Here is a 21,504-nt window from a genome sequence, read left to right as displayed (position 1 = left end):
TTCAAAGTCTGCATGTAAAAATCACTCACAATTCAATAATGTAAAAATCACACACAATTCAATAATGCTACCATTTTTATTTCTATTGTAAATATCCACTGAAGAAGTAAAAAATGACGTAAAAACTCTTTACCAGAAAGCAAGTCAATATTTAAATCCAAATTTCTATCGAGTCGTTACACATTTCTATCGAGTCGTTACACATTTCTATCGAGTCCTTACACATATCTATCGAGTCCTTACACATTTCTATCGAGTCCTTACACATTTCTATCGAGTCCTTACACATATCTATCGAGTCCTTACACATTTCTATCGAGTCCTTACATATTTCTATCGAGTCCTTACACATTTCTATCGAGTCCTTACACATTTCTATCGAGTCCTTACACATTTCTATCGAGTCCTTACACATTTCTATCGAGTCGTTACACATTTGAACCCTGGAACGTTAAAAGGTTTTGAAGAGAATACTGAGTGAGATACTGTTTTTACAAGATTTCTTCTTTCAAAAATTACCAATACATTTAACGAAATAGTTTATGACATCAGCTTTATATAACAAAAAATTATCATGCTATCTTAATACATTATTATACTAGTTTTTTTTTAAATACATGTATATACATTTTTAAAATAATTTACATTTTAAATATGATATAAATATATTTCAAAATTCTTAAATATTTCCGTGTATATGTTAAATACTTTTTTATAATAAGCCTTCTCTCACTGAAAATGAGTTTAGTCGGAAGTGTCACATAAAATATATTTCTTCTGTCTGTTCCAAATATCTTTTGTCATGCTTTTCTTCAATATATACAGCTGCTTGAGTATGATGAACATGCTTTTGCGGTGATCGTATTTTTTGCTCAAGGTATCATAGCTTTGAATATACATTTCTCGAGTCTCCTCAAGAGCTTCGCATGAACACTCAGAAAATTTCTAGAAAAAAAAAAAAAAAGATGCAATTCCGGTTATTTTAAATAAAGTATAGAAAAGTTAACGAAAAATGTGTTCAAACGAGCACCTGTACAATACTTTTAATTTGCATGATGAGAGCTTTTACATTATTGGATATATCTAATAGAGTCGATAGAACCTTTGTGCCTGACTCAGCTGAAGCCTCGTGTTTCATCACATGGAATACCTCTCCGAGAATCTTATCCAATAAATCTTGATATTGTTGGAGAGCCAAATAATCCTATGTGAATTAAAAGAAAAAAAAAATTCTTCGTCATTTATCACATTTATCACATTTAGCGCATGGTTCACATTCATCGTTCTCAAAAAACTACCTGATATTTCCAAGACCGACTCCTAATGGGAAAATGTCATTTATTTATTACTACACGAATAAGCAATGTATTCTTCTGACGACGTGTTTTTCACCGTAAAAAAGATTTTCTACAACAGAATAAATTCTTACCGAGTTACGGTCAATCTCTGGACTTTTAATAAAACTTTCAGAAATATCGTAAGAACAAGCTGATTCGTTAATGGACAATGTATGATCTGTTGTTGATAACTTTTTTCCCTAAAATAAAAAACTCTTAGTAACTTTTATGTTTAAAAAGTTTGTTTCCTTTCAAATAACGTAAAAAAAAAAAGGTTTTGCCAAACCTACCACCAAGCATTTCAGACGTTGGATTAGCGACAGTTGGTATCTATCCAGGATTAGGTGGTCAGTTAAACTGTAGAACTCCTTAAAAGCCTTCACGCAACTTTTCTTTACACACATTTTTGATATTACCAGCGGGTTTGTAAAAAGCTTATCAGAAGACTCTGATGAAATGAAGCTATCTTCGCTATACTTCAACATGACCATGTTCTTCCCAATCAAAATCATCAAAATTACTGAAAAAAATGCCTCAATAAATTTTTTATCTGCTAAAACAAAATTTTTTATTAAAATAATTTTAAGCCAAATAACTTGAGAAGTTCATTAATGATCTTTCTTACCGAAAAACATCTTAACCATATTCCTGACTTTTAGATCTGCACTTGTGTTGCAAGCTGTACTTCTGAAGTTTTTTTCTAAGGCTCATTTTTTTTATAAGATTTTTGAAAAAATGGTTTTAACCTCAAAATTCTTCCCGATGGAAATTTTTCTCTCAAGTTTATTCAACTTAGAAACTAATTTTTAATTACGGTAGTTTTTTGGTCGCGCATTCGAAACTCTTTTCAGAGAATCTTTTTAAAAATGGTACTTCTGAATCTATCATAAGCTTAATAATTAATAAACTGCTGGTTTCTTCTTTGGTTATTAAAGTTATTCGTAATATTGTTATAAAAGACTATTTCTAAAATGTAAGATGAAAACCATTCATAATTCTAAGAAGATATTTTCTAAGACGCTTTCTAAGAAGTTAGTATGCGGCTGAAACGTAACAACTTTATTTTGATGGGGAAAGAGAGGGAAATACTGAGGGAGTTTTGATGGGAAGGAGAAGAATGTGATGAAACTTTCGAAGAACTAGAACCACTATTTCAGAAACTTTACTACTGCAGCTTTGTTTTACCCCTCACAGTGAAATAAAAACCCATATTTTATTCTTGGCATTTTTATTTAGTGTAAAGAGTTAAGTCTTTAAAAAAAGGTAGAGGAGACCGAATCTTGTTTGCTTAATAGGACAGTTTACAGACCGCGTTTAACTTAGGAGATTTCCACCAAAAGTTTCCAGAATGCATAAAGAACCTTCATACTTAGCTGATTCATCTTCCAGTGTAGTATCAGGGCAATAAGTACATGCGCATAGAAGTTGTAGCAATATTTGTGTTTTTACAAATAATTATATATATATGTATGAGTGTGTGTCTTCAATGATTTACAAAAAGGTATTTTAGTACGACCTATCACAAAAGCTTCTGACATATACAATGGATGTCAATAAGGAAATCTTGAGTGATCAACTATGTTTTTATCCCACTAATGTTAGAAAGTTTTATAATGATATGAATGAAACTGTTAATATTTCCATCATTTATTCAAGTATACAAAAAGTTTAAAAGAAAGACCTGTCTTGTTGCTGTTAGACAATCAAAACTCCTACCACTCAACAAACAGTTTAACAAGCTTGAGATTACTTCAAAAAAATAATGCTTTGGTTTTTTTATTTCCATTTTGTTGCAGTTACAAACTGCAACCCTTAGATTGAAGTGTATTGGAATAAAAATTACACAAATAAAATTACACAAATAAAAATTACAGCTTGTGATGTATGGATGAACATGCACCTTGGTTCACCAATGTGATTTTACAATATAACAGACATAGTGAGTGATTCATTTTCACTGGCATCTACCCCAAAAATATTGCAGTCGCGCATTTAAAATTGGGATTTTTTCCACCAAATGAGAACACTTTTCAGTAAACATGATTTTATGCCTGCATAGACCGTTAATAGACCAAATCCAGAAATCCAGAAAGAAAGGCTCTTAAAAAATTACCATAAAGTGTACTCATGTTCACTTTAAAATATCCTGCATAATTGGAAATGCATTATTTTATTTTTGTAACTGTAATATGATGATTATAAGTATAATTGTTACCAGTGTTATTATACAACAATTACATAAATTTTAATGCTTTAAAATTTTGTTTTAAGTTTATATTTACTCTTTTGTTCTAAATAATGTATTTATTCTTTTGCTCTAAGTATTATATTTACTTTTGTTCTAATTATTTTACTGGCTAAGTAGAAAAAATGTTCAGATAATGATTGTTGGACAAATTTTGAAAAAATTGTAAAATATTGCACTTGAAAAAGATTAAAAGATGCTTAAGGTTGCAAAACTTGTCATTTTTATATAGTATGCCAACTTACCTTAATGGTAAAGGGAACTTTCCTTGCAAAAGAGTAAGTTGCAATACTTTTTTTGTTTTTGGACGTCCCTATTAGGTCAAGATATTTTAAAAACTCACCCTGAAATATACAAAGATTAAAAAGTAAAACTGAAGTCAACTAACCCTGGTCTTCCCTATAAAAATTTTAACAGTTAAGGAAGCAATTTTTATGTCCAGTTCATTGAGGATTTACTGATTTTTTTCATGCATTTAAATGAAAATTTAAATAGAAACATAGGATTATTGATGTTAATGAGGGAACTCTAAAATAAATTGCTTTTTCAGTAAAGGAAAACGTTTAAAATTTAATAAAACGATTTCTTTTAATTTAGCTTAGGAAAAGATTTATTAGATATACTATTTACTAATAAATGTGGAATATATTGCTGTTTTGTTTTGACATATCTCTTTCTTAACTACTTTTTTACATTAATACAAAACATAAGATTCGTAACACTTCAAATAAGAGGTAACTTTTATTAGAATACTGACACTTAGCGAAAGTAGTACGTTAATGTAATCATTAGTTGCTATAACTGTATTGCGCGGGAAAAAGTTATAAGTATTTTTAAAAATGTAGTTAAAAGGAATGATAAGAAAAGAAAAATTTTTAACATAATGTATGTGGCTTTTTTTTATTGCAGTATTTGAGGGCTTTCTACAGTTTACTATTAAGTATAAATTGAATGCGAGAAGTTGTAGAGGAGAGTTTTTCATTGAAGAGAAGATTTATTAATTCAACCACGTGATTGTCGATAGGAAACAACAAGTAAACCTGGCACGTGAAGGAGTCATTTTTGAGATTTACGAAAAACAATTTATTCAAAAAATACGATGGCACTTCCAATGCCGCAATTTGTTTGCAGCAGTTGCGAAGATACAAGACTTCGAGTTGACGGTGCACTGTGGAAAATTGTAGAGCAAAAGCATATCATAAATGTTTTTTACTAATGTCGCTACTGTCATTATATTTCAATTTTATTTAATAGTTTAATAGTCAATCATTACTATAATGCAGGAATTTCACATAATTTTATGTAAAATAAAAGTTTTGAAGCCCTACTGTTTATTACTTTTGCGAATGTTCAATTCAAACCTGTTCGCTTCATCACTTTAAAAGTTAATTTTCTATAAAATTTTCTAGGAATAATTATAAAGTATTATACGTTTTTGAAAAACTTATCTTATGGAGATTTTAGATAAAGTATATATTTTTAATTATATGGTTCAGTTTAGGAGTAATCATTTGAACAATAAAATAAATAAAAAATATATATATTCTTCAAGTTCACTGAGACTTTTGGCAGTTACCCACGCTTCCCCACGCTTTACATTTAATATAGTAGTGTAGCCTAGGTGTTTATTAAAAACATGTATAAAGAGTTGAAACATTTATATCAGTATAACAAATTTACAGTGGAAAGAAAGCTTTTTTTTTTTTTTTTTTTTTAATCTAAGAACAGTGATTGGTTAGATTCTTAATATTGTGTATCTTTACCTAACTCAGAAGAGGCAATTACCGACTCCACGCCATCTACTTCTTTTGAAAAGACCGTGCATGTCTTATGAAGATTCGTCAGAATCCAGCAAAAAAAGAAAAAACTCCACGTTACTAAAGGAATATGGATTCGACCACATCTTTAATACATATCTTCAGGCGGTGCTTTGAATAGGAGAAGAAGCAGAAGCAAAACTTGTGGAATCATTAAGGATTGCTGATAAAGACAAAAAAAACTTTATATCGAGTTTTATGGAAAACGCAAGCCAGAAAAATATGGTAACGAGTGAAGAAGCACTCAGCGTGTTTATTGATTTAGATTTAACAAAAGCACAATATTTGTACATGAGGAAGGTGACAAATGAACGAAGCTGTTCCATATTTCTACCATATTGTAAAATTCAAGAAATTAAACAGACCTGCTATCCACCATCTTCTGCAATAAAAATTACGAACACATGTGCAAAAATTCTGGAACTGTAAGATTTATTGGATCACACTATAGCTAGAATTTTAAGATTTATTACATGGATTCCGTGTACAGTATTGAACTCAAACATTTACTTTTATATAGTAAATGGGGCTGTGATTGTTCCTCTGGCCAAAGCCAATACAAGCAATACAATTTGTGTATTAGTTCTTTGGTGCCTATCAAATAATTTAATAAAGTAACTGGCACAGTTGTTTGGCAAAATCTGGCACCTTCATCTGTTCGTTTTTGTCGATCTATATGCATAGAATTTTTCAAAGAGACTCCGAAGAAAACTAAAGCCATTGTAGATGAAATAAAGAGCCAAATAAACTCTTTCCGGCCGTCTATAGTTAATAAAAATGGTAAAAGTGTACAAGTAAAACATGAAATTTTTCTAACAATGATAGATGAAAAAGTGGCCTAGGCATTAACGGATACGCCTTCTGGGTCTACATGTACAATATGTGGAGCTACTCCACGGCAAATGAACGATTTGACCAAAGTGGCTTTTAGGCCTGAAAATGAAAATTCGTATCAATACGGATTGTCTACATTACATGCCTGGATTCGTTGTATGGAAATGATATTACATATTTCTTATAAACTTTCTTTCTAAACATGGGCACAAAATCTTACTTCATGGAGAAAATATCATAAAGCATTTTGCAGTACTTCCTATCGGTCAACTTTCAGAAGATGCGCAAGAATCCCGTAATAAGGATTATAAAAAATTTCGCCTTCATCATGCCGGAAAATGTTCTCGATCAGTTACAAATGAGGATGTATTTCATACTTTTCTGTACAATTCCGAGCCGTACATCACCAGCATTAGAAAACCGTATAACAAAAAAGTGCAAAAACTTGATGAAGATACTCTGCAGCTTTGAAAGTCAACGAAAGTCCCTATGTAGTTATGATATGGTACCTTTAATGTACCTATACAGTATTTCATAAAAAACAACTATTTAAAAATTGTTATTAAGACACTGTTTTAAATATTTCTATAATTAGTAAGTAAGCATTTTATGTATTTTTCGTCGTTTCTAACAATTTTAAGGTATTTTCATACATTTGTAAAATATTATGTTAAAGTGTAAATAAAAAAAAAATGCCAATTTTGAAGTTTTTGATTTTTATTTATTTATTTTTAATTTTATATTACAAAAAGTTCTTATAAAAAAGTATTTCATTAGAAGCGTCATATACTACTTTAAATTTGTCATATACTACTTTAAATTTTGTCATATACTACTTTAAATTTGTCATATACTACTTTAAATTTGTCATATACTACTTTAAATTTGTGAAAAATTTCAAATCTTTATTTTTAGTAACAAAAAAGTTATCAATTTTTGGCCCGAAACACAACCTTTATTTTCCACTGTGCGGTGCTCTATCCTGTCTTGCTGCGAAGTAATACGTAATCTACAATGGTTTGGAAGTAAAAAATAAGTAAGCTGAAAAGAAAATCAAAAACGTGCTGTTGCAGGCTTTTACCTTGGATGCTTATACAACATATGAGTTGTTTACAAAGCAGAAGATTAGTAATAAAAAAAATTGCGGAGCGCCAGAAGCAGAATAAAAGACAAATGACATGATGTTGTCAAAAGTAATGTATATTTTTGCCGTTGTACTCACATTCTCCGCTTGTTTTGCAAAAAACTTTTGTGCAATCGTAAAAAATGAAAGAAAAAACAACTTGAAATCAAATCCACTCCACTAAACAATGCTCTGTGAACCGCCTAGAAGAGCTGTTTGATGGACAGTTAAATAGATATGGTGAAATCTGCTGGTATTTTTTATAAGTTCGCAAGTCTGATATTTTGAAAAATTATTTTATTTGAATATCAATGTTTAAAATGAATAAACAAGATTATGACAAAAAAGTTCCAGAGGTTTGCAAAAAGCGATAAAAAAATGTTTATGGTTTTTTAATAAGTTTGAAAACAACGCTTTAGGCTTCTGTCTCCCGGCAAAAAATGATGGTCTCCCGTTTGAAACTGATGGTCAAATAAGTTTAATTTCAAACTAAAACATTTTTTAAGTTAATTCAACTAAATTACTGATCAGGTCAGACTAAATTTTCTTATTTACCCCCAAAAGTTTATCTAATCTAATCCAAAAAAAATATTTTTTATTTAACTAAGATTATAATATAATTAAAACTAAAATAGCATTTAAATGTAAGAATTTTCTTTGATTTCATTTACTGAAATAATTTTGCTCCTGCTTTTTACAGTTCTTTTTTATAATTTAAACTTTATTTGTATTAAATTTAAACCAAATCATGCCGTTATGTTAGGTATGTTTTGTAAAGCCAATTGCAAGCAACTTTTAAACTGTTTACCCTAAATATTCAAAAGTGGTTTCATAAATAATCTCAGTAATCGCAAGACTATAGTTTTATTATGCGAGTGACAGTTTATGTGAGGAAAAAAATAAAAAAATAAAATTATATTTGAATTCATTTTAAATTATATTTAAATTATATTTAAAGTAATTTTGACAAAGAAAATCAATGCGGAAGTTCTCTGTAAAAAGTTGTAAACCCAATTCAACTTGTTTTTCTTATTGATTATGCTAACCGATCGCAGTGATACTATTTACTAATAAATAGGAAAACTTTCAGGTTGCAGTGTTCTGACTTCAATCAGAAATTGGAGAACTTAGAGGAAATATGATCAATTAGGAGCATTGAATCTAATCATTAATGATTGATTGAATCTAATCATTAATGATTGATCTTATTACTGAATGATCTAAGAACAGAAGAAAATGAGCTATTGTTTTCTGTGAAAGACAACAAAATGTACTCCAAGCCTCAAAAGTAGACCTTTAATTGTAGACTATAAAAAGAATGTGTACAAAAACACAGCAAAAGATATTTTATGAAAAGTTTCATATCATGTCATACAATCCTTTAAATAAGTCTCTACAGGCAGCGTTAAATCAAAAATACAAAGCTGCTATTTTCACGCCAACACTAAGTCACATCAAATGAGAAATTAGGTTCACTTGGTCTAGCAACTCTTTCAAACCCCAACAATACAGCTTCGTTGCATGAAGTAGTGAGTGACAGATCTGCATCTGATATATCTTCTGCTTACTGGAATGTTTTATGCAGAAGTCAATTGCAATGAGCCAATTATTTTATCATTAAATAACACACAGTCAGCACAGTCCACCGAGTATATTGCCTCCAGATTGTAGTAAAAAAAACTCATTAACTTTTGTGCTTAAATCTGTAAAGCTTGCAAAGTAAATTTTCTTACCTCACTTTTGTTTATTATAGAGATCGCGGTTGAGATAATTTTAAAAGTTTAAACTTATTATTCTGATTATTTATATTTAAGCTTCCTTTCAGTAGTTTAACTTTTCTTTAACAAACCCTCGTGACCCAAGAAATTAGACTTGAATTTAAATTGTTTTTATTGTTCAACTGCGTTTTCATATATCTAAAGATAACAAAATCACAGTATCTTTGGTGATTATGAATTTCTTTGTACAGTTTTTGGTTTTTCAGGAGCACCAGGTAAATTATCATGAAAGAAATTTGACTTCAAAAGGTAAATTGAGTTTGAACAACTAGTTTTTTTCTTGGAGAGACGCTGTTCTCTATTCTGTTGTGCGACAGGTGATGAAATGAAACTTAGTAAAGAAGAAAGAATAAAAATGGAATGTCGCACAATTGAAAGTCTTCAAACTGATCATCAAAAATTTATGGAAAAGGGGGACTTAAGAAAGATGCTAAAAATTCCAATAATGTTATAACAGAAGCAAGTTTGAAGGTGCCATCTTAAGTTTATGTAATAATTCTCCCTGTAACTTTTTTGGAATATTTATTTAGCAAAAAAGATTCCTCATGGGGCTCATTTTGCCACCAAATTATTTACGATTCTTTTTGCGAACCGCAGTTGTTTGGGGCTGTTCATAAGAAGTGACACTATCACTACGGTTTAGTTAAAGTTTCTTGTTTATCTAGAGCATTCATGGTAAAAAACACTTTAAATTTCAAGCTTTGACACAGTTTTTTTTTTTGTTTTTTTTTCCACTTTTTTAAATTTTGATTAGAGTATTTTATTTTATTTTAAATTTTTGACCTAAAAACGTTTTTCTTTTTTCTTTTTTAAACTTTTCTCTTTTTGCCTACTCTTGACTGCTGTGTGACTCCTCTACCTTTCCAGCACCTGCAGTATCATCTTTCCAGCACCCGCAGAATCATCTTTTTACTTTTATCACTTACTATTATAAACGTTTATCTTTTACTGAATGAGCCTTGAGTACGATCTTTGGTATATCAGATACTGCTAGTTTTAATTTTATACTGCATCGTAAAACTTAATTTTTAGTTGGGAAAGTTTTTTGTTGTTAAAAATTGCAAAAAAAAGTCGCTTTTGGTTATCTTTTGTTTAATTCAACTAACAGCTTTCTACTCTTCAAGCATTTTACAATTCAAAGCAATTGAGACATGCCGTTGCAATGTGAGAAATGCCGCTTTAGTATATTGACCAACGCTTAGCGTTTTCGCTTTGTCAACAAAAAAATCTCAGACGACTTGTTTTTTTTTAATCATGTGAGAGAAGTTTTTAACTTCGAATGTCAATAAAAAATGTCGATTTGATCGTAAACTGTTACTTGAAACTTGTAAACTAAGTGAAACAAAAAGAACTGTGGATTATTTAGAAGCTAAACATTGTCATTAAAATATTTATAATGCTGTTTATGACTACGAAAAATAACGACTACTAAAATGATACGTTCAATTATGATTCATCAACAGCGTTCAACGCTGAGAACAAACAAAATATTTTAGTATTTAAATTTTTAATACATTGGATAATTGGTTTAATAGGCTTTTAAGGTTAACAGATTAATGAAGTCGATAAAATGGTTTCGATGAAAATATTCCTCTTCAAATATTTCCTCCTGTGAAAACAGTTTAAACCACTTAAAGGATTTCTTGAGTTCAAAAATCTCAAAAATGTTCGACAAAATGATAAAGTGAAGCAACCTTAACAGGCGCTGTTACTTTGCAAGAATTAAAAAAAAAACAAAAAAAAAACAGTAACAAATGCTTTCAAATCAATTGTTCACAAGAGGATATAAGTTAAATGAAATGCAAAATGGTTTTTTCCTTTTTTTTTCTTTAACAAGTAAGTTTGTCATATTTCAAATTTCTCTTTTCCATTAAGTGAGTGTTTGTACTTTTTATTTATAACTACCTTCTTATATCCCATAGTCAAATAATCCTGTGTTTTAAATTAAAATATCTTAGAAACCATGTTGTTTAAAACATCATGTAAAGCATCGACCAGAGACTTTCGTTAGGAAAGCTTAAAGATTGCCATTGAAATAAAATAGGCTTACTTACCACAAGCATCTCAAGCACATTTGTTGCTGTGTTTATGAGCATTCAATGACAGGACATCTTTCAAATTGTTGCATCAATCCAAAGCATCAATTTGAAAGCATCAATCCAAAGATTGAAAGCTGAAATAAAATAAAACGTTATAAATTATCACCATTTTTTTTCTTTTACTTTCCAAATAACAGTTTTATATTTGTGAAAAAAAACAACCTCTCGAAAACTGGATATTTGCCCATCAAGAGAAGTTTTGAAGCTAACTTCTAGTGTTGCATACTGATTGGTTTCTTCTCCAGAGTTTAAAGCCAAAAAAATTCAAAAAAATTAAGTTGCTCTCTTTTCTAACTTTAATTCTGACAGCTTTGCTCTTTGATTTGTAAGACTTGCCAATTACTTTTGACCGAGATGGTCGGAACCCGTTAGCTTTTTAATATTCAGACTAAGATATGTCTTTTGTTTAAAATTGATATCCGTTGTCAACAAACAGCTGACATAGAATCAAAAGGAATATTGATTTAACTTGAAAAAGAAACGACATTTCGTTGACCGATGACTGTTTAAGATTAAATATCTGGATTTTCCCAGAATTTTTCTGACTTTAAATAAATTCCTTGTCCTATTTGATTGGCAGCGAGTAAGAATAGAACTATTAAAATAACAATGACGCATGTCCCTCCCCTTTTATTCCCACTCCCCCTCCTTCTCCCTGTCCGTTGCGCAATTGACCAAGAAATACGTGTTGAAAAAGTTCCGAGAATAACGAGTTTTTTCAGGGTATATTTTTGAAAAACGTGGCTGATCGAAACAAGTTTTATAGTTTTTCCATGAAAGTCTTCAGTTGAAAAAAATATATATTATTGGCCAATATTGTGCATGTTTTTCAAAATGGTTGCTTGCTTTATTGTTTAGTAGCCTTCTCTCAGAGTTATAACTTTGAATGAGACTCATACAATTTTTTAAAATTAAACAATATTTCAAATAAAATCCATAAGTACTAATAAATACTTTCTGGACTCCTAGTAGTAATAAAGTTTTTTAGAGACACATTTTAAATGAAAGAGTTTTTTTTTTAAAATAAATCTAGGAAATATTTCCTTCTTAATGGCTAAATAATATTTTTATTTCTAACTTATCCTAGTTTATTAATACCACAATCCTAAAAAATAGTTTGTTTGATTAGTTTTTGTTGTTTTCCATTTTCTGATCTTTGGTCCTTTGGTTTATGCATTTTTGCAAATTCATAAGGTTATGCATTTAGTTTATGCATTTTTTGACCTTAAGTTAAAAAATGCATAAACCAAAGGTCAAAAAATGCATAGAAAAATGTCAATAATAATTGTAGTGGCTCAATGCCCTACAATTACATACATGGTTTTTTCCATGTTTTGAGAATAGGTTAGGGTATTGCTCTTTTTACACCTCTTAATTATCTCTTTAGAAAATATTGACAGCTTCCACATAATATAAAGAGCACGAGGTGTGTTTTGGTCTCCAATTGCCATTTCAAAGTACATTCAATATGCTATGTAAAGCTTTGAGCCTGTAACAATTTTATGTGATACCTGAGTTAATCCAAGATAAATTCTAAAAACATAATAAAATTTATGTCACCTTTTTAAGTTTTTTATTTATCATAATCTATAAAGTTAAAACTTAAATTTCTAGAAAACAATTGCAAACAGTAAAGTAAAATATTTTAGATACATAAAAATGATAAAAGATTTACATGTGAAAAGTTATTTACAATGTAGAAACCTAAAATCAGAACTGAGAGTTAAAAAAGTTTGTTGATAGAGGAAAACTAATAGCAATTTTGGAATCAGCACACACAAATTTAGTATAAGTAGTAAAAAATGTTAAAAGTAAAATTTTTGAAAATTTTGTTGCCCTGTGTAATATCTTGCAAAAAGTATATAAAAAAGATACAAATTGTATGTTATAAATTGTAAGAAATGTTGTTTAAGATTTAGTACACTTTGTATAACTAATGTGATAAGTATTGAAATAATTTTTTTAAGATTGCAAGTTTGATAGGTTTTTTTATGCTGCATATAAAAATATATATTTTTGAAAGCTTTAGCACAACAACTAATCTTTTCAAAGGTTATTACAAGTTTTGTGGAAAATTTTGATAAATGCTATGCACAGTTTGCTTGTTCATGTGTATAAACGCAATAAATTATGCAAAGAGTTGAGAAATGCAGTTTTGACAGAAATGTCTGCTTAAATAAACTACAACACGTGAAAATGATGAATAAGACCTCATGTTTTAAAGGTAAGATATCTTATAAGTTTTGTTAATAACATTTATTTTCATAATGTTTTTATTAAATCCAGAAACTATTTTAATATGACAGAAGAGGCCATACCAAGTTGTGAAAGTAAAGCATAAACTTTTAACCTTTCAACATTTGGTATAACAAAATTAGAATAGTTGTTTTCATCACCTTTTGGATCAAAGTAAAAACAAGTGACTAAAATTTATTTTAATGACTAGACACCATTAAGATAAAAATTCGGCTCTAACAAAAAAAAAAAAGAATACGCACATGTAAAATTTGTATAATTTATCCAAAAGTTTCTTTTAATGCTTGTATTTTTAAAGTAAGCTTGTTAAAAATTATTATGCAATAACAAGATGGGGGCATTAAAATCATATAGGATGTTATGTTAAATGTTCATTCATTTTAAATTGAGAAAGTAAAGCCATGTGCTGACTTTTTTCTCCCTGTTTTTTGGTGATTGTGAGCAGATCAATTAAAGCAGTGTAAAAAATGTGTTTAAGTATAAATTCAGTTATTATGTCTCCATCATGCATGGATCTTAAGCATCCATACATGGATATTATGAATCCATTAATGGATATTATGTTTATTAAAGTTACTTAATTTTTTATTTGGTTTTTAATTTATTTAATTAATATTTAACAACTCATTTAGTTTATTTTAAAGTTAAAGTGCAGGTACTAATAACTAAAGCTACAGTCAATCTACCCAATCAAAATGATCAGAATATTTTATTGATAAAGCTAAAGTCAATCTACCCAATCAAAATGATCAGAATATTTTATTGATAAAGAATATGAAAGAATAAAAGTACTTATTAAAAATAAGAGTCAGTTTCTCTTGCAATTCAACAGGACAGCCTTTAAAATATTAGGTAAATTTTTTTGACTGTTTAAAAATATTTGAATAATGATTCAAATCAATTTAAAAAACTGAAATAAAATATCAAGCTTAGTAAGTTTGATAATTAAAAGATATTAAAATTAGATAAAAAAAAACAATCTAAAAAACATTTCATGTAAACAGTTGCACTTATAATTTAAGAAATATATAGATAAATCACATTTTTTACTGTACCAGGAACCATAAAAATCATGACAATTAAATATATTAAAAATACAATTAATTTACTATTTAAAGTGTTTCATGTGTTTTTTGTGTTTATGTTTTTAGAAGAGAACCAATTATTCATATTGTTGTGACAACAGCTGAACTCTTAAATACCTGTTGTACATTGCACTCGGAATCCTAAGCGACCGTGTTAATGGCCAATGACTAATGAGAAGACGAACCCAAAACAACATTGGGTATCTGTTCAAGCATTACTTTTTTTAATGTCCGAAAACCATTACCGTTTGGTACCTGACATCTTGACCGTTCGGCTCCCCATAAAAATATAATAGCAGTTGTAATTAATAAATGTAAAAGTAAACTGCTGACTACCTTTTTGTGATCGTGTTATGTAAATTGTTACACTAAAGTAAAGGAAGATTAAAATAGAAATAAATGATGATTAAAATAGAAATAAATGAAGATTAAAACAGAAATGAATGAAGATTAAAATAGAAATAAATGAAGATTAAAATAGAAATAAATGAAGATTAAAATAGAAATAAATGAAGATTAAAATAGAAATAAATGAAGATTAAAATAGAAATAAATGAAGATTAAAATAGAAATAAATGAAGGTTAAAGTAGAAATAAATGAAGATTGAAATAGAAATAAATGAAGATTAAAATAGAAATAAATGAAGATTACAATAGAAATAAATGAAGAAACAAAAGAGAACTGATTAAGAACTTTCTTTTAAAATTGTCTATTAATCATTTTTGCCAAAATCTTTGTACACGTCCAAAATATTTATGGCTTCATGAGGTCTATTGAGACCCTAATCCACATCATGAGGCATCATTTCTGATGAGCCAACACTATTAAAAACTGTGTTCAGTTTTTTGAATTATTAAAGTATGGCAGTTTTTTTTCAATTTCTGAAGCCAAAGTTAAAGCTTAGAATTTCATCTAGTGACCCTAGAGATTCCAATCTAGTGATCTCGATTGAGATTGGATGGAAGTTTTTTTAATCTTTGACATTCCCAACATTTGAACAGGATCAATCCCATCCAAAATGCATCTCTTGATGATATTTCTAAGTGAAATCGCATATGTAACTCCCGACTTTTGATTACGCATCAGGTGATTAAATCAGTAGGAAAAAAATGAAATTTAAAAAACCAGAAGTAAAAACAAGTCATTTTTTGACATGTTTAATACAGTATTTTAGTTACATCACTTTGTGAAATGTAAAAAGTAAAGATATACAAGAAGATTTTAATTACCTTAACTGTCTTAACCATGGTAAATTATGGAATTTGTTAGCTTGCAAACTTACAAATTCCATAATTTAATTTTATACTGATCGTTGATCTAAATTCAAACTTAAATATGTCATACAAAAGTAATAGAGAAAACCACGACAACTTTTTTTTTCATTGTTATTATTATTTGGAATATGTCATACAAAAGTAATAAAGAGAAAACCACGACAACTTTTTTATTATTATTATTTGGAATATCAGAGATAAAATAAGTACGAGATGTTGCTTTTACTCATAGGTAATGCTTTTTCTTTTGGTGTGGTATCCTTCACACTGCCTTTTGTATTGCAAAGATTACATTCTTCTTATCGTTAACTTTATAAGCGCATACATATATTTCATTACATAATAAAATTTAATTGAAATTGTAAATTAATAAAAATATTTAGCCATTTAACGTTAATTTATACTCAAAATGCATCACTCATCCTCCTTTTGATTTTTATTTATAACTATTGCAAGTTGTATTTGATGTTGAAATTTTTATTCCAGAAACATTAATACAAATATTTTGTACTTTACATAAACAAAATAATTGATGCCAAACTGAGATACACGTGTGAAATTGGCTAGCATTTGAAAGTCAAGCGAATAGGAATATAAAATGTGGCATTTTATATCATTTACAAAATGAGTTTTCTTTTTAATTCAAATAGAGAGTCGAGTTTTATGTTTGTATATATCACAAACAGTTGCATCAAAATCATGGCAGGTACTAGTTAGTCTTAAAGTGAATGTCTATGCCCCTGCATGGTTTCACAACATGTCATAGAAGATGTCAAGATGGATTAAAAGTTTTCCTTTTCCTATGAATGAGTGCTAGAGACTCTAAGCCAGATCAAGGTGTTGTGTTTCCAGTACTTCAGAACAACAGTTATGTGTTGATAACTGTTGTTTCCACTAAAATTTGGGATGTTGACACCTAAGTTGACATCTTAGTTGACGTAAAGTTTGCCTATTTATTTGTTCTGATGTTTTTCTTGAGCTGTCTCTTTTTTCTTTTTTTATCTTGATATTTAACAGCATTATCAATAGAGCAATAATTTTTTCAGCCCATTTTGTCAATATTTAGATAATAATAAAAAAAAATCTTTTGATGAAACCACACATTAGGTCATAAAACAAATTCAAACAAGTTGATGTGCTATTTACAGGTGTGTGAACATATTTATTAGGGATTGATGTGAACAAAGTCGTAAGAGTATGTATTTTTTTTGTACCTCCATTCTAGATAAACTTTACATAAAAATTAAGCATCTGCGTATCGAAACTCATCTTATTACGATATAATACGATAAGATATTGGAATGTGCGTATCGTAAGTTTTGATATATTACCATGATATTCTATCCAAAAAATATGTACGATAAAGTTTTGATATTTATGGAAAAATCTTTATCGTATCTACTCATATCGTAAATACGATAATGATACATAAATATACATTTTGTACTGACTTATGGGATATAAGGCAATTAAACGATCAGTATGTAACGTGTTCATAGGCCGTAAAACATTTTATCCAGCTTTCTACTCGCTAAATAAAATTCTAGCACTGTCAGAAATGATTTTTCTTGTTTAATTGTTTCTTCACTTTTTATGAAAATATTTCGTCACAAAAGTCTTTTAAATAAAAACAACATTTGGATAAGACTTGAGAAACCCCTTCTTTCATTAAATGCTGCATTCGTAAGCAATGATTTTAAAAATTTTATGAACACCATTAATTATTGAGGAGCTGTTCAAACAAGTTTTTGTATGTTGATTGCAAAACCAAGTGTAAATGCGTAATTGTGAAAAGCGAAACATTTAAAGTTTCGAAAACTTTTAAGCGGGCAAAATTGTTTCATCAGCATTTATCAGAAATTATATTTAGAAATATCTGACTTATTGTTTTTAGATGATAAAGTTATTTGCTTTGGATATTAAGCCATATATTTAGAAATATCTGACTTATTGTTTTTAGATGCTGATGATAAAGTTATTTGCTTTGGATATTAAGCCATATATTTGACTCTGCTATAATGACGACTTACACTTTTCAATCAAATAAATAAATCCCTTTCAGACGTATAGAAATTTATTTTTAAATGAAAGTTATGCTTTCTAAAGAAGGGTATTAGTTTGAATTTACCCAGGGGAATTATGTGAATTTATGGGAATTAAACTTGAATTAATTTATGGGAATTAACCTGAATCTTAGCTCATAAATAATTAGATCAAAGGATTTGTAAAAATACGATAAAATAACCTGGTGATTAGAAAGCAGGTTTCGTTTTTTTTTTTAATTTCATGATTTAAAAGTTAAAGTTCTTTTTAGTATCGTTGATCGTCTCGCAGTACGAAGATTAAAAAGCTTCCTGCAAATCCACTTATGATTTCATTCATCAGTGGATTTGTAGAAAGCTTTTTAAGTCTTCATTTTAGTTCCAGATTGCGCATCATCTCCTGGATATTCAAGGCGTTAAGGATTCTCACCATTCGTTGATCATGCAATGGAATGTTATAGAGCGTGTTCAAATTTCAAGTAATTTTTGTAGAATCGCTACAGATAAAATGGAATCGATATTCAATAGCCATTTATTTATTATAAAGGGGCAAAATCTCACAAGAGCTCTCGTTTTTTTATATAATTTTTTTAAAAAAACGGATTTCTGAAAATGAAAGTGACGTTAAGCTGTATTTTAGAAAAAATCGAAATTGATTAGTTTTTTAAAACATGTTTTTTAAAAATTCGTTTAATCAGTTCATGAGCAAACCTTTTTACTTGAAATTTGTTTACTTTTTGTTCATCTTTTTAAATAATATTTAAAAAACGTTTTTTAAATGAAAATTATCTTTTTAATGCTCGTTGGCTTGTTTGTTTTTTTTTTTGTTTTATTGTAAATAATATCTGATTTTCTTTTCATCTATCTCTGTATTTGTTTGTTTGTTGTTTTTTTTTTCCAATATATTCTATTCATTATATTTGTCTCTGTATATTTAAAAAAAATTTTTTTTTTTTTTTTTATTCAACTTTCATCTCAAAAATTCTTTGTACAATGGCTTCCATTTTAACAGCGCTGACGTAATTTAAATCGGAATTTGCTTAAAAATTTAATTTGCGTTTGGTTTACTTAATAAAGTTCTTCATTTGTTTAAACATATTTTGATTTGAACTTTAGGATATTCTTAATTCTTTTCAGTTGTAATATGCACATTGATAAACAGTTCTTAAATAATTTACGTACTAATCATTGAATCACACAATTAAAATCCAAATTGCATTCGTCTCATGCTTAAACCAAGATTTAAGTAAATACCTTTCGTGGCTGAGCTAAAATTTTGTATAACGGCGAATTTTAAGTTATGCAATTTATAGCTCGCTTTAATTCAAAATTTACAAACTTATTTATTCTAGTTGTATTGTGGGTTGGCTCTATAGCATTATAGCACGATAGTGGCATGCGACATTTACATCATGTTGTACGATAGTAACTTGTGAAATTTGCATCTTGTGGACCAAAAGGGCTTTCGACGCATCGAAACGTAATAAGTTTAGTTTTGGTCCATGTATTTGAAAGTTAAATTTAAATGCATCATAAAGAGTTTCATTTTATAACAGTTTATTAAAATTTATGAAGATCATAGATTTGTTAAATTTCTATACCTCAAGCTTTCTACAATCGTAAGCCCTCACCAACATTAAACCCCCTAGCTGGTAGTTTGAGGGTGGTTGGGGAAAGGGGTTCTCAAGGCATAATACTGTTTACAAGAGTGAAAAGACTTTATTTTAAAAAAACGTTCATTTATTTTAAAATAAATCTTTCAGTTGAGAACTCACGAAAACTCAAAACACACCAAAACAAGACTTAATGTTGAAACTATTATGCAACAGACTTATTCAAAGTTATAAATACATTTCTTATCAAATAACATTTAGTGCGAGCCAGGAAACCGATTGCATGCATTATTGAGATATTTATTTGATATACGCATGCAACAATTTTAGGATTGTAAAAAAAAAAAAAATTACCCCATCATTTGCTAACAAACCAAACGGTTTGTTTCTTTGGAAAAATCAACATCATTCGCAGATAAACACACAATCTTTACGTATGTATTGCTGCATCATCAATAAAATAGCTCATTTTGTAGAAACAAACTTTTTCAATTATTGTCAGCAATTTTCAAACCTTTAGATAAAGATTTGTAATATCCATAAAATTTAAATTTTTTTATCAATTTGGACATTTTAATTCTTAATCATAGCTTATCTTAGTTTTCATATTACATTTAAAACATAAAAGTCTTTATTTACTTATTTTTTTTAGTTAAAACCTACTCCAACACGAATAAATTGTTGAAAGCATTAAGGAAATAAATGTAATCCGATTCTCATCTGACTGCATTGAACTGTTGCCCAGTAAAGATTTAACATGATTAACGTCTTGCCTTCAACACAGGTTAACTTTGGTTGCTCTTGAGGAAGCTGCAAACAACGTCATTTATGTTTGGGTCTGCTCCATTTTATGGAGCAAAAACCTTAGCAGAGTCTTTTTCAAAAGAAATAGGTGTTTTAAACCTACCATTTTTAAATAAACCTTGTCTATTTGTCCAGAGAAAGAAAAAAAATCTATAACAATTGAGAGATTATATTCTACAACAACATTGTGATAATAACATTGTGACTACAACATTGTCAAAATGTTGTTATCAAAAATGAATCTGAATTTCAACCATATTTTCTAAATATTTGTTTCATGTCGACATTCGTTTAACAACCTATAGATTACCTAGAACCAAACTTTATCATACGTGTAAGTTAGAAAACCCATTGTGAAATATATCCATATATCCACTATATGTAATACAATATCTATTATTTTCTAACTTTTAAAAATATACAGTAGATAATAAGTTTCAAACCACTTTAAATATAAGAGAGATAAATAAAGTGGTAATGTTATTATTATTATCTATAGTTTGCTGACCCATTTAAAGGGTGGAACTTTGTTATATGCCATATAGATTTTGTAATATGCAGGAGAATATTCTATAGGATCAGGACGGCAAAGCGATTTATAGAACTATCTTTAGAGAACCTTTTTTAGAAAGTTTGTTTGGATTGGATTCTGGTGAACATGAATAACAAATAAGCGATTACATCACTTATAACAAGATATATATAAGAGTTTATCAATAACGATGATTGAGATTACCATCATTGATTTTTAGAAAGTCTTGTACTGCATTTTAAAGTTCCTGTATCAAATATAATAAAAAACACCCAACAAAGTGTTAATCTAATTTCAATTATGAGTTTCTCTTGACCTTCTCATTTGATGGTTTGTGATTTTTACAGTTCTTAAAAAAAAAAAACCCATTAAGAATGTATTGATATAGAACAGAAAATCTACAACAATTCAAAGCAATCAACTTTGAATTAAAGTAGACAAAACATCAATCAAACTAATAAGCTGTGTAATGTTTTCTACTCCCTAAAGATTAATAGTTTTGTTGACTTTTATTTGCAAATGATGCAGTTCTTTGACGAGTTCTATGAAAGTCAAACCTAGAAACATAGATGCTTCTTTGACTGCTGAATTCATCTAAGAGCAGATTTTGAGGTAGGAAATACGTTCTTTGAATCCTTTTGTTCAATTTTGTGTTTCAGGAAAG

General features: G+C 28.7%; 1 protein-coding gene and 1 long non-coding RNA gene across 5 annotated transcripts; one reads left to right on the top strand and one right to left on the bottom strand.

Annotated features, from left to right (window-relative positions):
* Nucleotides 1-493: 493 nt before the first annotated feature.
* On the bottom strand, nt 494-11,718 carry LOC149878316 (uncharacterized). Of its 4 annotated transcripts, XM_090072948.1 has the most exons (6): nt 11,396-11,718; nt 11,189-11,307; nt 1,628-1,857; nt 1,430-1,537; nt 1,031-1,204; nt 494-945 (listed from the first exon to the last, which is right to left on the bottom strand). In XM_090072948.1, exons 3-6 carry the CDS (start codon nt 1,847-1,849, stop codon nt 745-747), a joined length of 705 nt encoding a protein of 234 aa, XP_089929074.1. In that variant the 5' UTR covers nt 1,850-1,857; nt 11,189-11,307; nt 11,396-11,718; the 3' UTR covers nt 494-744. The 4 variants fall into 4 exon arrangements, with proteins under 4 accessions (XP_089929074.1, XP_089929072.1, XP_089929073.1 ...); XM_090072946.1 differs by lacking the exons at nt 11,189-11,307; nt 11,396-11,718 and adding an exon at nt 1,963-8,541; XM_090072947.1 differs by lacking the exons at nt 11,189-11,307; nt 11,396-11,718 and adding an exon at nt 3,210-8,541.
* A 947-nt stretch (nt 11,719-12,665) lies between these two features.
* On the top strand, nt 12,666-14,909 carry LOC149878315 (uncharacterized). The gene is made up of 2 exons (XR_016447598.1): nt 12,666-13,457; nt 14,641-14,909. It is a non-coding gene; the product is annotated as an uncharacterized LOC149878315 (long non-coding RNA).
* The last annotated feature ends 6,595 nt before the right edge of the window (nt 14,910-21,504 follow it).

Source organism: Hydra viridissima, unplaced genomic scaffold, assembly GCF_058129835.1.
Source record: "Hydra viridissima isolate aposymbiotic clone 2 unplaced genomic scaffold, HvirCarnegie_v1 scaffold_15, whole genome shotgun sequence".
Classification (NCBI taxonomy): Eukaryota; Metazoa; Cnidaria; class Hydrozoa; order Anthoathecata; family Hydridae; genus Hydra; species Hydra viridissima.
Note: the sequence above shows the minus strand (reverse complement) of the source record. Positions and strands in the feature narration are given on the sequence as shown.

Bases quoted from the DNA above. Each gene is read 5' to 3' on its own strand.
- LOC149878316 (XM_090072945.1), bottom strand. From the start codon at position 3,301: ATGCCAGTGAAAATGAATCACTCACTATGTCTGTTATATTGTAAAATC. The intron at 1,858-3,237 runs GTGCATGTTCAT...CATTTTTTTCAG, and splicing joins AATCACATTGGTGAACCAAG to TAATTTTGATGATTTTGATT. The intron at 946-1,030 runs GTGCTCGTTTGA...TTTTTTTTCTAG, and splicing joins AAATTAAAAGTATTGTACAG to AAATTTTCTGAGTGTTCATG.